Here is a 16,207-nt window from a genome sequence, read left to right on the forward strand (position 1 = left end):
CGTTTAAGTCTTTAATCCATTTCTGTTTAATTTTTGTGAGTGGTGTTAGGTGGGGTCGAGTTTCATTCTTTTACATGTGACTATCCAATTTTCCCAGCACCATTTATTTTAGAGACTGTGTGTTCCCCCATTGATTCTTGGCCCTGTTGTCGAGCATTAGCTGACTGTATATATCTGGGTTGATTCGGGGGCCCTGGACTCTGTCCCGTTGGCCTCTGTGTTTTTGCGCCACGACATTGTGTGTGCTGTGCTTCGTCGCTCAGTCGTGTCTGACCCTTTGCAACCTCATGGGCTGTACCCCGCCAGGATCCTCTGTCCATGGGGATTCTCCAGGCAAGAATCCAGGACTGGATTGCCGTGCCCTCCTCCAGGGGATCTTCCTAACCCAGGGATCGAACCCGAATCTCCTGCACTGCAGGTGGATTCTTTACCGTCTGAGCCGCCAGGGAAGCCTGTGACATTGTATACTACCACTTTATAGTGTAGCTTGAAACCAGGAAGTGTGACGTCTCCTGCTTTGTTCTTCCTGAGGATAGCTTTGACTATTTGAGGTCTTTTGTAGTTCCGCATAACTTTTAGGATTGTTTTTTCTACTTCAGTAAAAATGAGATTGGAATCTTGGTCGGGGTTGCATTGAATCTATGGATGACTTTTGGTAGTATTGACATTTTAACAATATTTTCCCAGTTTATGAACATGGACCACCTTTCTGTTTATCTGTATCTTCTTTGATTTCTTTCATTAGTGTCTTGTAGCTTTTAGAGTAGAGACCTTTCATTTCCTTGGTTAAATTTATTATCTTATGGCTTTACTGAGTTCATTGATTAGATCTAAGTTTTTTGGCTGAGTCTTAAGGAGTTTCCATATATAAAATCATGGCATCTGCAAATAGAGACAGTTTTACTTCCTCCTTTCCAATTCTGATGCCTTTTATTTCTTTTTCTTACCCACTTGCTCTGGCTGGGACTTCCAGTACTATGTTGAGTAGGAGTGGTGAGAGTGGGCACCCTTGTCTTATTCCTAATTTCAGAGGAAAAGCTTTCAGCCTTCTCCATTGAATATGGTGCTAGATGTGGGCTCATGATATGTGGCATTTATTCTGTTGAGACACTGATGATCTTATGGTTTTCTTTTTTCATTCTAGTAATGTGGTGTGTCATATCAACTGAGTTTGTGGTTATTGGACCATCCTTGTAAGGAGAAGAGTTTTGTATTATTTTCTGTTTTTCTTCAGATTCTTTTTAGAGTGAGCAAGATCAGAGTCCTAACTTAAACCCAAGCACACAGTACTGTATGCATGTGAACTTATACACACAGAGGTAACCCTCTAATTCAGGTAACCACTATGTACTGATCATGCTAATGATTAGAATAGACGTTTCCTCACCAGCTCCCACTGCTATATAATTTCCAATTCTGTTTTCTAAACTGGTAGAGTTGCTTTAATTTATGTTGCTTGGGAGGAAGTATATACCCAATATAGAACCTTGAGAAAACAGAAAAGAGGGACTTCTCTGACGGTCCAGTGGTTAAGACTCCATATTCCCAATTGCAGGGGTCATGGGTTTGGTCCCTGGTCAGGGAACTAAGATCCTCCATGCTGCACAACACAGCCAAATAAAATAAAGTTTAAATTAAAAAAGAAAATAGAAAAGAAAGAAAAAAAACTTTAAAAAATTATTTATTTTTTAGTGATAGAAGAAACTCTTAATTCGTGACATTTGTATTCCCAGGGAGAAGTGAAAAAAGTAAAAATGGGGAATTCTATCACATACATATTTTCTATACCTTTTTTACAAGTAAAAACTTAATATGTCTCACACATTGTATCTTTTCCAATTCACTCGTAATCACGTCTTTAGGCTCTCTGGGGTAGGGTTTCTGATTTATGGATATTGCAGATAAAGTATAGACGGTGTTTTAATTAGGGGCCTCCCTGGTGGCTCAGTTGGTGAAGAATCTGCCTGCATTGCAGGAGACCCCAGTTCAATTCCTGGGTCGGGAGGATCCGCTAGAGAAGGGATAGACTACCCACTCCAGTATTCTTGGACTTCCCTTGTGGCTCAGCTGCTAAAGAATCTGCCTGCAATGCGGGAGAGCTGGGTTTCCCTGGAGAAGGGAAAGGCTACCCACTCCGGTATTCTGGCTAGGAGAATTCCATGGACTATATAGTCCATGGGGTCACAAAGAGTCAGACGTGACTGAGCGATTTTCACTTTCACTTTCACATAGACAATGTTGAATTGTTCTAATAAGCTGGCAGAGTATGAAATCAAGTCTTAGGAAATGGGATAGTGAAGAGATGGAGGGACTGACAGTCCTGTGGATAATGTATGTGCTGAGGAGGAAAAGACAAAGGAGGACACTGACCATGTTCTAGTGCAAAGCAGAGCTGGTGTTTTCTGGCGTGGGTGAGTAAGAAACGGCTGTCGTTCCAAATGCTGGAGCTCTGTGGATGCTGAAGATGAAGTCACACTCAGGTAATTCATGCCTTTTTCCCCTTAGTGATGGGATATGGTGCGGAGAACAGCTGTCCATCAAGGAGGACAAATTTCACCGTGACTGTAGGAAATGCAGCTTTAGCTTAGGATATGTTGGTATTTAGTCGTTCTTTATGACCCCATGGACTGTAGCCCTCCAGGCTCCTGTGTCCAAGGCATTTTCCAGGCAAGAATGCTGGAATGGGTTGACATTTCCTTCTCTAGGGGATCGTCCCAACCCAGGGATTGAACCCATGTCTCCTGCTTGGCAGGCGGGTTCTTTACCGCTGAGCCACCAGGGCAGCCCAGCTTAGGATATGGATTGGCTTTTCTGTGTCAGAAGTGTTCTGTTAATTTTTCCTGTGTGCAGAACGGACTGGGTATGTCAGATTAAGAGTTGTTTTGTTTTAAAGAAACACCGCTTGCTTTTGTGGCTCCTCAGATATTACTTGTACAGCCTGATGTTCCAGACCTGGAAGACCTACGTGTATCAGCAACGGGAGATGAGGAGCAAGTACCTGAGAGCTGAGAATCATGGTGAGGAGAGGAAGTACATACTAAAGAAAATGCCTCCATTTACTTGTTTTTGCCTTTCCCCCCCCCTTTATTAAGACTTTATTGGGAGTTCCCTGGAGAAGGCAATGGCACCCCACTCCAGTACCCTTGCCTGGAATAGCCCATGGACTGAGGAGCCTGGAAGACTGCAGTCCATGGGGTCGCTGAGGGTCGGACACGACTGAGCGACTTCACTTTCATTTTTCACTTTCATACATTGGAGAAGGAAATGGCAACCCACTCCAGTGTTCTTGCCTGGAGAATCCCAGGGATGGGGGAGCCTGGTGGGCTGCCGTCTATGGGGTCGCACAGAGTCGGACACGTCTGAAGTGACTTAGCAGTAGCCGTAGTGGGAGTTCCCTGGTGGTCTCATGGTTAGGATTTGGCATTTTATCTGCCATGGTCTGGGTTCAGTCCCTCGGTCGGGAACTTGAGGTGTTGAATAGAGGTGGTGAGAGGAGTCATCCTTGCTGTACACTTGGTTAGCAGAAAAGCTTTTGAGTTCCTCACCATTAAGTATGGTATAGGCTTCTTGTAGATATTTGTTATCAAGTTGAGTAAGATCCCTCCCTTTTCCTAGTATACTGAGAGCCCAGAGTTACTTTCAGAAGGAAAGTTTTCTGTGAAGGACAAGTACATTGTCTTTGGGAGAGAATAACTGAGTCAAAGGGAAGAGTTGTTTGACTCCCCTCCCTGTGCCCGGATGTGTGATTTCTCAGCAGGAGCTGCTGCGATCATATCCCCGTGGTGTGTCTCTGTGCGGCATGATTGGGGCACCTACGACTCAGGTCAGCATGGTTTGTGTGCAGAGAGCAGCAGGTTCCCGCCCTGCTGGTGCAGCATGCTGGCCGTGTCTCTCCCACAGCACTTGGGGCTGCTGTCTGTCTTGCCACCGTGTGTCAGGTCACACTGCTGGCTTCTGGTCTTCTTGGTCCAGACTGGCCCTTCGTGATCTGGTGACAGTTCAGCTCTGGTTGTTATCTGGTTCCTCTGTGAGTTGAACTCAGAAACCCGTATGGGTAAATCTAAGGGGGAAAGGCATATTGAATGATAATGTAACCTCCTGGTATTTCTCATAACCGTGAACGCCCTGTAGGCCCCTCAAACTCAGCAGGTCCCTTGGACGCCTTGTCCACTGCACTCTGTGTAGACCTGCTCTTCCTATAGCTAAGAGAGAAACCTCACTTAGGAATGGCTTCCCCATGCCCACAGCATTCAGCTGTCTTCTCTTACAGCACATCTCCCTGAGCTGTCACTTGCATTCTTCTTTGTCACTGCCTAATAGTAAATGTTATATAAGGCCCTCTTCTTTCATCTCTTTTCATTTATTTTCTCCTTTTCATAGATAATCTCATTTCAGTTCAGTCGCTCAGTTGTGTCTGACTCATTGCGACCCCATGAACCACAGCACACCAGGCCTCCCTGTTTGCAAATGTACCTCTAAACAGTTTGCAGGTGAGGAACTTGTGTGGGGTTACTTAGCCAAGTGACAAGGACAGTACTCAGGCCCAGCTTGTCTTACTTAGCAGCCTGAACTCTAAAACCACAGTGCCATGCTAGCCCTTCTTGCCTGAGATGTGCTGATTCCGGAAGTGTGGGGTGGGCCCTCAGAAAACTGTGAAGGGAGAGTCGCTCAGTCGTGTCCGCCTCTGCAACACCATGGACCTGTTGCCCACCAGGCTCACCTGGTCCATGGAGTTATCCAGGCAAGACTGCTGGAGTGGTTTGCCATTCCCATCTCCAGGGGATCTTCCCGACCCAGGGATTGAACCCGGGTCTTCTGCTTTGCAGGCAGATTCTTTATCTTCTGAGCCACCAGGGAAGCCCAGGGAAGCTACATATTAAATTCTTTTTCATCTTTTGATGTGATTTGTCAACAACTATGTAATACAAAGTAGAGCTATAGTCCTCCTTGTCCACATTTTAGAGAATGTGCTGAAAATGTTTTACATATTTCTATTTTCTCCTTTGTGTTCTAAAAAAAAAAAACTTCACCAGTAATGACTCTTACAGTGAAAATGGAATTTACTATAAAAGGAGGCCTGTCCTTTGTACCTCCTGTATGTAGTAAATTCTCTTTGCTCTGGGATCATTACTGGCCCTTTTTATTTTGTCTCACAAATAAATACAGATAGTATCCTTTCCTTTTCATCTTGCCTGTTCTACTTTACAAATATTGTTTCAAACAGCAAATTTTATATTATGACTTCCTTTTTAACCTTATATTGCTAAGTAGCTTCAGTTGTGTCTGACTCTTTGCGACCCCATGGACTGTAGCCCACCAGGCTCCTCTATCCTTGGGGATACTCTAGGCAAGAATACTGGAGTGGGGTGCCATTTCCTACTCCATTAACCTTATATTAATGGAAATTTAAAAAATCTACGAAATGTAAAGATAGAATAATGAACTTCTGTGTACCCACCACCCAGCTTCCAATTATTATCAGCTCACTAGTCTTGTTACATCCATATCGCCATTCACTTCCCTGCTTCCTTTGTTATTTCATGTGTAGATGTTGAAGAGTATATAACTCTACAAAAAATAAGGACTTTTAGAGATACCTGAACAGTGCAGTGCATTGGTTTTCCTTTAAATGTTTTGTAAATGTCATCACTTACATAACTGTTCTTTGCATCTTGCATCTTTATTAACTTCATAGAGCTTCACAGCTTTTCCAGCAGAGGGCACTGGGAGACTGGAAGAATTTAGATACTCAGCGGAGGGACCCGTCTGAGAGCCTCTGAGCTTTTTTTGTCTTAAGCCAGAGTAATCCATCTCTCCTAACTCCTTCTTGGAAATCTTTTTGGTGCATCTAGATGCAAAGCAAAAGATGCGACAGGCCTGGAAGTCCTGGTTGATCTACGTGGTTTTCCGTAGGACTAAACTTGAGATGCAGACCACTGCCCTGGAGTTCAGGCAGCAGAGTATTCTGTGGTGAGTGTGCTGCATGGCCCTACAGATCAGCAGCATTCGTTTTTACCTCATCATCGCTTTATGCTGCTGGAAAGCCAGCATAAAAACCCACCTTAAAACAACATTTTGAATATAATTGATACGTAGTAAATATTTATTGGTATGTTGTTCAGCATTAAGATCAGGTTTTCACAAAATCATAAGTAACAGTAACTGAGTATTTACTGTTAAGCCTTGTGTTAAGTTCTGAGTATGTTAATTTTTTAATGAAAAGTGTCCCATTTACTCCTTACCATGAACTGTAAGATAAATACTGTTATTGCGCAGATTAAGCTACATGAGCTCAGGCAAGTTACTCAAGCTTGCTACTGTGTGTAAGTCATAATTAGCAAAACTAGGGTCACCCATCCATCTTTCTGATGCCGCAGCTCACACTTTACCTGCTGCCCTGCACTGCATCTCAGCAGCACCGTCCTCCATTGGAGAGGCCACCTGAGTCAGTCCACTTTGAAAGCCGGAAGTGTGTAGCAGTGAGCTGCTTTATAATGGTACTGATGCCTCTGTGCACTCTCCCCAGCGGTTCTCTGGTGTCCTGAACGGCAGCACACTGAAAGCTCAGTTCCTGGCCAGGAGAGCAGGGCCCTGTATGTAGCGTGGGTAAGAGCAGAAGCCTTGCAGCTAGACTGACTTGGGTTCAAACCCCTCTTCTCACAAGTACTGGGTCATTTCCCTTCTCCAGGCCTCACTTTCCTCACACCGTGAGCTGTCTTTTTCAGGTTGTTGTGCGAAATACATAAGGTAGTGCTTGGGAAGTATTTAGGCTAGTGTATAGACCATCAGTGGACATAAAGAAGTTATTTAAAATGTTTGTTATTTAAACTTTATTCAGCAGATATTTGTAAATGCTTAGTAAGTACGTAGTTTCTCTAGAGTATATGGGGGATATTTCTACATAATTTTATTTATTCAGTGTCTGTTATGGGCTTAAAATGTTTCTGATTGAGTCCTGAGGGACTCAGAATTTTATCATTTCCATTCAGGGAAATTATATTTACATTACAATTTGCATTCAGAGAATTTGTGATTTCTCTAAGTGCTTAAAAAATAAGTAGTAATGCCAGATAGGTTGAGATTTTGAAGAGATACAGCTAAGCATGGCTTAAGTTAGGAGGAAGGAGATATTGGTGAGTTAGAGTGACCAGGGTAAAAACAGAAGTTGCAAACGCTCTTTTCCACATTACTGCTTTTCTGAACAAATCAGAGAATAAGTAGAAAGGAACCCAAGGCTAGAATGAAACCTGGCAAAGACAGGAGGAAGGGAAGGGATCCATCAAGACTGGAAATCTAAAAGCCATCATTGGGTGATTTCCCTGGGGGTCCAGTGGTTAAAACTCTGCTCTTCCACTGCTTAGGGGCGTGGGTTCAATCCCTGGTCAGGGAACTAAGATCCCACATGCTGCATGGAGTGGCTATAAATAAATACTAGTAGTTTTGCAGTTTATTCTGTGGAATCTCCCGAAGTAGTTGGCAGTGATTTGTTGTTTTTTAAACCCACATTGGCCAAACAGAGCGCATCTAAAGTGTCTCAGGCCAGGTCTGACCTTGTGTGCCAAGTCACCTTGGTTGTGTCTGACGCTGTGAGACTCCACAGACTGTAGCCCGCCAGGCTTCTCCGTCCATGGGATTCTCCAGGCAAGAATACTGGAGTGGTTTGCCGTGCCCTCCCCCAGGGGGTCTGACCTTAGGGACCATCAATTTCCAACCCTTAGCTGGCAGTGCTAGAACCGTTCCTTGATTGCTTTTTCTGGCAGCAGATCTAATGGTGTTGGTCTTAGGGAGAGGGACCTGAGCCGGGGGTCTGAGGCCCAGCCCTCCCTGCCCTGCTCTTCTGCTGACCGTGCTCTGACTGGTCCCGTCTTTGATTTGCTCTCCGGCAGGGTGTGGTGGAATGCGTGGAAACGGCGACTGGGCCGGGTCCGCCTAGGCCGAGCCCTCCAGGCCACAGCCGTGAAGCACTGGGCCCAGAGCCTCCAGCTACAGGTGAGTCCACAGGCTCAGGCTTTGGGGTCCTCTGTGCGTGTCATCAGGCCCCCACCCACAGAGGACGCGCCCGACTTCTGGCGTCGGGCTGCTGCCTCTGCTGGGCCCTTCGTGTAGCTCCAGGGGCGGGAGGGGCTGGGAGGCACAAGCAGCATGGAAGGCTGGACTCTTCAACGGAGAGGCTGCGGGAAGGAATACACCAGATGTGATTTTTTGTCGTTAATTGGTTTTGGGCTGCCCCGGGTCTTCGTTGCTCTGTGCGGGCTTTCTCTAGTTGTGGTGAACGAGGGCTACTCTCTAGTTTCGGTGTGGCGGCTTCTGTTGTTGCAGAGCACAGCTCTAGAGTGTGGGGGCTTCCGTGTGTGTGGGGGCTTCAGTGTTTGTGGTGCACAAGCTTAGTCTCCCTGTGGCATGTGGAATCTTCCCAGACCACAGAGCAAACCTGGGTCCCCGGCATTGGCAGGATTCTCTACCATGGGACCACCAGGGAAGCATGCCCCACCCCAGTAACTTTCTATTAGACAACATTTTGCGTCATCTCTGCAAGTATATGCAATATATGGAGATCGTGTGCAAACAGTGTATGTCAGGGGTCAGCCCACTTGGCCACGGATCAGGTTTGGCCAGCTGCCTGTTATAAAATTTTAACTGGGATGCGGTTACACCTGTCCATTTATGTATTGTCTAAGCTGCTGTCAGGCTACAACGACAGAATTGAGTAGTTGCAACAGAGACCACATGGTCTGCAAAGCCTAAAATAGTTACTATCTCACCCGTTAAGAGAAAAGTTTGTTGACCTCTGAATTCACAAGGTCTTCTGAAGCAATAGACAGAGGAGCCTGGCAGGCTACCGTCCACTGGGTCACAAAGAGTCGGACACGACTGAGCGACTTCACTTCACTTCACTTCACTTCTGAAGCAATAGGAAGGAAGTAGACTTGGTTGTTACCAGTGATAATGTGGTAACAAGAACACTAGGAGCAGTAATAGTGTTTTTGTGGTCTTACTGTCCTGCTGCTGCTGCTGAGTCGCTTCAGTCGTGTCCGACTCTACGCAATCCCAGAGACGGCAGCCCACCAGGCTCCCCCATCCCTGGGATTCTCCAGGCAAGAACACTGGAATGGGTTGCCATTTCCTTCTCTAAGATGCTGGACTAAGGCCCTTACATGTGTTGTCACAATTTTAAAAATTATTTTTAAAAGCCCATATTATTATTACTTTGCTAACAAAGGTCCATCTAGTCAAAGCTATGGTTTTTCCAGTAGTCATGTATGCATGTGAGAGTTGGGCTATAAAGAAAGCTGAGTGCCGAAGAATTGATGCTTTTGAACTGTGGTGTTAGAGAAGACTCTTGAGAGTCCCTTGGACTTCAGGGAGATCAAACCGGTCCTAAAGGAAATCAGTCCTGAATATTCATTGAAGAACTGATGCTGAAGCTCCAGTACTTTGCCACCTGATGTGAAGAACTGACTCCTTGGTAAAGACCTTGATGCTGGGAAAGATTGAGGGCAGGAGGAGAAGGGGAGGACAGAGGATGAGATGGTGGGATGGCATCACCAACTCAATGGACATGGGTTTGAGCAAACTCTAGGAGTTGGTGATGGACAGGGAAGGCTGGCGTGCTGCAGCCCATGGGGTCGCAGAGAGTCGGACATGACTGAGCGACTGAACTGAACTGATTATTACAGGTTAAATAACTCCGATACCTGGCCCTGACCTTTGTCGTGCAGCTGGCAAAGGTCAGGGGCAGCGTTTGAACCCAAGCAGCCTGAAAAGTGCAGAGTCGTCCCTTGACCATCATGCTGCCTTATCCTCGTGGACTGGTGCTCTCAGGAGGGAGAGGGATCCAGGTGAAAAAGCTGAAGCGCAGGAACCAAACAAGGCTGGTTCTCCGTCACCGAGGGACTCAGGCTGTGTGAGTGCTCGTCCCTCAGCCAGTCCCTGTGAAAGCCTGCAGACTCTCGCTGCTGCTGCAACTGTTGCTCAGCACGCTGTTAGAGCTCCTGTTTGGCTTTTGCCCTCAGAGCTTGCAACAGCAGCTTTGAATGACTGTCTTCAGTGATAGGTTTTCATGATTTGAGGTTGGATTTAACTTATAAGACAAAAGTCATTCAGAATCAAATACAATGAAAAACATGAGCAATAAGAAAGCGCTGATATGGACCAAAAGCTTTGTGAGACTCTTAAGACAAATTTTATGCTGCAGATTATAAATAAAATCCTTGTGTCTGGTAAGTACTGTCTGATTTACCAGGAACCTTAAGTCATTCCTCTCAATCCTCACATCTCTGAACTAGTCAGGACAGACATCATGACATATATGAAATTATAAAAAATGAAGTTTAAGCATAAAAACATGAAATATGAAACACTTGTTAAAAATATTAACAAGAATCTTCCCTGGCGGTCTAATGGTTAAGATTTTACTTTCCAGTGCAGGTCCAGTCCCTGGTCCAGGAGATAAGATCCCTCAGGCCTCACAGTCAAAAATCCAAAACATAAAACCGAAGCAATATTATAATAAGTCAATGAAGACTTTAAAAATGGCCCACAACAGAAAAATTTAAAAAAAATTAACAGATAACCACATCTCCAACATACAAATTTAAAAGCTGTTAGCATTTTTCCATCCTTGCCCCAGAATTTGATGTAATTTAATGTAGTTAAATTCACATTTCAAGCCCTATCCATCCTTCCTTCTGCCTTTCCTTCTTAGAGATAACTCCACCCTGATGTTGAAATCCTTATTCTCTTATAATTCTTTTTCACTTGTAAAAGTGTATGTATACATGTACATAGAGAGTAAATGTTCTGGCTTTGTGTTGTTAGGAAACTTATGAATGGCATCGTACTTTACATTTACTTTGCAGCTTGCTGCTTTTTGTTTTTAATGCAGCAGTGTATTTTTGAGGTTTATTCATGTTGATACAGAGATCTATTAACTGCATACATTCAACCATTTTGCTGAGTAAGACTCAGTTTATCTGCCCACTGCTGCTAAACTGTTATTTCTTCCTGATTACCTTTTTTTTTTTTTTTTTTACAATTATAAAGTGTTGCAGAAAGCATTCTTTTTAAAATTAGTTTACTTTTGGTTGAGCTGGGTCTTTGTTGCTGCCGCAGTCTTCTCTAGTTGTGAGCCAGGGCTGCTCTCTCTCAGAGTTTCCATGTGTGTGCTTCTGAGTGCGGTGGTTTCTCTTGTTGCGGACCGCAGGCTCCAGGCTGCGTGGGCTTCAGTAATCGCAGCATATGGGCTCAGTAGTTGTAGCTCAGTTTAGTTGCTATGTGGCATGTGGGATCTTCCCAGACCAAGGGTCGAACCTGTATCTCCTGCATTAGCAGGCAAATTCTTTACCGTTGAGCCACCGGGGAAGCTGCCTCGGAGAGCATTCTTAAACACACATCCCTGTATGAGAGTCTGAGGGTTTCTCGTTCCTGGAAGTAAAGCTGTTGGGTCTTTGGGTATCATCTCGTCATCCTTATCCAACATCACCCATTTGCTCTCCACCGCTGTGCCAGTTTACATGCTAAAATTGTTGTTCTGGGTTCTTTGGGACTCATCAGCTCTTTGCATTGCCAGACTGTGTCATTTTCACCAATGTGATATGTGTGAGGTGGTTCTTCATTGTTGCTTTAGTTTACGTTTCACGGATTCCTAGCGAAGCCCAGTATCTTTTTTGATGTCTGATTGTCATTGGGTTTCTGGTTTTGAGCTTGTTACCATCCCTCACTCCTTTTTTCTGTTGGGTTGTTTAGCTTTTTCTGCTCCGTGCACATGGTCATAGATTCTGCTTACTAATCTTTTGAACTATTAGGTACACTAACTATTAGGTATTATAGCTTGTTTACTTATTTATTTGGTTTATTTACGGTGCCTTTTTTTTCATACAAGTGTTTTCTTAAATTATGTATGTATTTTACTGTGATGTGGGTTCGTGGCTGCGTGGGCTCTTCTCCAGTTATGGTGCGAGGGCTTCTCATTGCGGCTTCTGCTGTTACAGAGCATGGCCTTCAGTGGTTGTGGCTCCCGGGCTCGAGAGCGCAGGCTCGGCAGTCACGGTGCACGGGCTTAGTTGCTCCGTGGCACAGGGATCCTCCTGGATCCGGGATCAAACCTGGGTCTCCTGCACTGGCAGGTGGATTCTTTACCACGGAGCCACTAGGGAAGACCCCCATACAAGTGCTTTTAATTTCATTGTAGCCTAACTTATATTTTTATAAGTTGTGTGAGACAGGATCTTAGTTTGTCATTTTCCTTATGGGTAATTAATTTCCACAACACTCTTTACTGAGTAGTTCATCTTTTACCTTTTTTATACTGATCATTAGTCCACTTCCATTTGGGGCAAGATCCCGTTTGTTCAAGGGTCTGTTCTGGGCTCTCTGGTCCATTGGTTTAGCTGTCTATCTTTAAGCCAGTATCACACTATTTTAATTATGATCTAACAAAGCAGGTAAGAAAAGAACAAAGGTTCTCTCGTCAGAATACCTGGGTGGAAATTCTGCTGCCATCACCTGTTAGCTTCCTGCCCTTTTAAAATGAGTTATCTAATCTCCTTGTACCTTACATTACTTATTTGTAAGTAAATAATAGTGTTGGCTTCCCAGCCCAGTGGTAAAGAATCTGCCTGCCAGTGCAGGATATACAGGTTCAATCCCTGTGTCAGGAAGATCCTCTGGAGAGGAAATGGCAACCCACTCCAGTATCCTTGCCTGGAGAATCCCATGGACAGAGGAGCCTGGCGGGCTACAGTCCATGGGGTCGAAAAGAGTTGGACATTACTGAACGACTGATCAGGCATGCAAATAATAATGGTACAGCCTCACAGGGCTGTTGAGGATTAAGTGTGATGAGGCATGTAATATGGTTAGAATGATGCTTGGAATATGGAATCCTCAGTAAATGCTAACTGTTTATTACCACTACTGATCTTGCTGTATAGCTCTTAAGTCTTGATATGTGGAAAGAGATCTTCTTTACTCTTGTTCTTTTTCAAAAATGCCATGGCAGTTCTTCCTTACTGTTTAATTTTAGTATCAACTCATCAAGTTCCACAACTAAGCCTACTTGGATTTTTATCGCAATACACTGACTTTTCACACTAGATTGGAGAAAGTTGTTTAAGATAGTCTCCCCACCTGGGAACTTGATGTAGCTCATGATATATTGATAAGTGAGAGGGAGAGCAGGAAAGGGTAGGTGTAATAAGGCAGGCTGAGTAAGGCTGTGCCCGCAAAGGCTTCGCAGGCTCTCTTTCCAGGGGGAGGGGCAAGCTCCTGGCTTCGTGTAGAGGAGATGTGATCACACTTCCCTCTTAACAGGCTCCCTCTGGCTCATTGAGTGCTGCCTTTTGGGGAAGAAAGGGAAGAGAGAGTGTGTGTTTTCTTATATTTTCAAGAAGAAATAATGGAAATATAAACCAAAAACGGAAGAGTTGTTACCTATGAGGGAAGGGAGGGAACATACAGGAACAAAATGTCAATGAATTTGCTTTGTTACACAGTTTTACGTTTGGAACCATGCAAGTATTTTGAATAATTAGAAAAGTAAATCAAGAAGTAAAAGAACCAAGCCCTAGGATTTTAGAGCACACTGAAAACAAATGTATCAAGTTTGTAGCAATGACTACAAAGAGAAAAGAATTACTTTAAAATATGATACTTTGACTCTTCATTCCTAGCTGGGAGTATTCTAAGGACACAGAGAGCTAAGAGCTCTAAAATGGCTTTCAGTGGTCTTATTGTTAGTAGCAGGTTTGCATTGTTACATTGAACTATTAAGGCTACTTTGTAAGCTAAAGCAGATAACCATGGCAGTGCCATTAAGAAGCAGATTTTCAGTATAAAAGGAAAGGTCACAGGTGTAAAATCAAAGAAACAAAAGCCCTGTAATCTGAAATTAGAAATACCAGTATCAATATGGACCCATGATTTTTTTTTTTTTAACCTGAATTAGTGAAATTCTAACTATTGACTGAAAAGACTTAGAGGAAGTGGCAGTAATACAGCAGTTAGCTTCCCCAGTGCCTAAGCTGTGGTCTCTTTAAAGGAACTGAGGCATTTTTTGGGGAAATGACTGACTCTAGGAATAGAGCAGGAACTAGACATCAGAAGCCTAAGTCCTAGGAGATGGTGTGCAGGACTGTGAAGAAATAAAGAGCTTGATGGGTGTGTGTCAGCAGGCCTGCTGCAGGCTTAAGACAGAACAATTTGAGGATCAAAAAGCATAACGACTGTAGTGGATCGAAACGTACAAAGTACATAAAAATTCATGCATTCATTAGAGGAAAAGAGCTGATTGGCCACAATTTGGGGTTGTTAGAGGTTTAATTCTATTCTTTGGAGATGAATGGAGACCAAAGTCAAGCGTTTATCCTGCCTTTCCTGTAGAGACTGATCTCTGAGAAATGAGAGGGTTAATGAGAGAATAAGGCTTTTTTTTTTTTTTTTAAATAGAATTCCAGTTAATAAAACAAATGCAGGAGTGTTAGAATATTACTGTTTTTCCTCCCAGTGAGAAAATGGATCTGGGCAGCAGTCACCCAGTGGAAAGATAATAGAGAAATATAAGGGAGGGGTCAGACTGATGCCATCTGAAGACACTGGACAGTCTTGGCACCAAGCAGTCGCTAAAGCTATGGCAGCCTTCCAGGCTGTGACATAACAGGAAGGAATCCGCAGCGCTTGAAACATGTCCCTGATTCAAATGTGAACAGGACTCCAGCCAAGCCTAACGTGAATCTTACCATCAGTTCGTGGGAGACACAGGAATCGGAGGGACAATTTAAAGACGCCAGGAGGAGACAGTTGGCCAAATCTAAGATGTGGAACAGTTTATAGGGTACGTGACCTGGTTCTTCCTTAACAGGTTAGTAGCACGGAAAGAAAAAAGGCAGAGAGGGAAATTGTCATAAAAATGGGGAGATTTAGGTACTTCTCTGGTGGTCCAGTGGCTAAGACTCCAAGCTCCCAATGCAGGGACTTGATACCTGGTCAGGGAACTAGATCCTGCATGCCGCGATAAAGATTTTAAGGTTGGTGCAGCAGTAATTGTGGTTTTGGATCCTGAATTTTAAATCGGTATACCTGGGCTCATATACATCTGTATTAATTAACCATTACAGTCAACACATTTTTGCCAACAAGAAATGAGTTTGTTTATTCCTGTGGCATAAAAAGCCATGCTTCAGGATTTGATAAACTCTTGGAAAGCATTTTCTGTGTCCTCCTGGTTATGGAAGCATTTTCCCTGCAAAACGTGGAGATGCTTGAAGAAGTAGTAGTTGATTGGCAAGAGGTCAGGTGAATCTGGCAGATGAGGCAGAAGTTAGGACCCGATTTGTTCAACTTTTGAAGCCTTGAGCGTGTGGCGTGCAGTCGGGTGTTGCTGCTGAGGAGAACTGGGCCCTTTCTGTTGACCAGTGCCGGCTGCAGGCGTTGCGGTTTTCGGTGCATCTTGATTTGCTGAGCGTATTTCTCAGGTGTGATGGTTTCACTGGGATTCAGAAAGCTTTAGTGGATCCGATGGGCAGCAGACCACCGACCAGTGACCGTGACCCTGTTTCTGATGCAGGTTTGACCTTGGGAAGTCTGTGGAGCTGCTGCTCCATCCAGCCACTGAGCTGGTCATCAGCACTTGTCATATAAAATCCATTTTTTGTCGCACATCACAATCCCATCGAGAAGTGGTTCGTTGTTGTTGCGTGGAATAAGAGAAGACAGCACTTCAGAATGACGAGTTTTTTGATTTTCGGTCAGCTCATGAGGCACCCACTTAATCGAGCTTTTTCACCTTTCCAGTTTGCTTCAAATGCCAAATAACTGATTTAGAATGGTTGATGTTGAGTTCTTTGCCAACTTCTCGTATAGTTGTAAGAGATCAACTTTGATGATCCTCTCAACTGCTGCTGCTAAGTCGCTTCAGTCGTGTCCGACTCTGTGCGACCCCATAGACGACAGCCCACCAGGCTCCGCCATCCCTGGGATTCTCCAGGCAAGAACCTGGCGTGGGCTGCCATTGCCTTCTCTGGATCCTCTCACCTGGTTGTTGTCAACTTCCAGTGGCCAGCCACTGTGCTCCTCATCTTCAAGGCTCTTGTCTCCTTTGCAAAACTTCTTAAACCACCACTGCTCTGTACGTTCCTTAGCAGCTTCTGACCCAAATGCGTTGCTGATGTTGTGAGCTGTCTCCACTGCATTGCTACCCATTTTGAACTTG

The 16,207-nt window shown here is 44.4% G+C and overlaps 1 protein-coding gene across 4 annotated transcripts in view; it reads left to right on the forward strand.

Moving 5' to 3' along the window:
• Positions 1-16,207, forward strand: part of SFI1 (SFI1 centrin binding protein) — a 93,048-nt gene that overhangs the window by 40,495 nt on the left and 36,346 nt on the right. For all 4 annotated transcript variants that reach the window (XM_040251072.1, XM_040251071.1, XM_040251073.1 and 1 more), the window contains 3 exons: positions 2,923-3,017; positions 5,853-5,970; positions 7,887-7,989. In XM_040251072.1, coding sequence (XP_040107006.1) covers positions 2,923-3,017; positions 5,853-5,970; positions 7,887-7,989 — 316 coding nt within the window. The remainder of the gene's footprint in view (positions 1-2,922; positions 3,018-5,852; positions 5,971-7,886; positions 7,990-16,207) is intronic.

The sequence above is a fragment of the Oryx dammah genome, unplaced genomic scaffold (genome assembly GCF_014754425.2).
Source record: "Oryx dammah isolate SB20612 unplaced genomic scaffold, SCBI_Odam_1.1 HiC_scaffold_12, whole genome shotgun sequence".
Lineage (NCBI taxonomy): Eukaryota > Metazoa > Chordata > Mammalia > Artiodactyla > Bovidae > Oryx > Oryx dammah.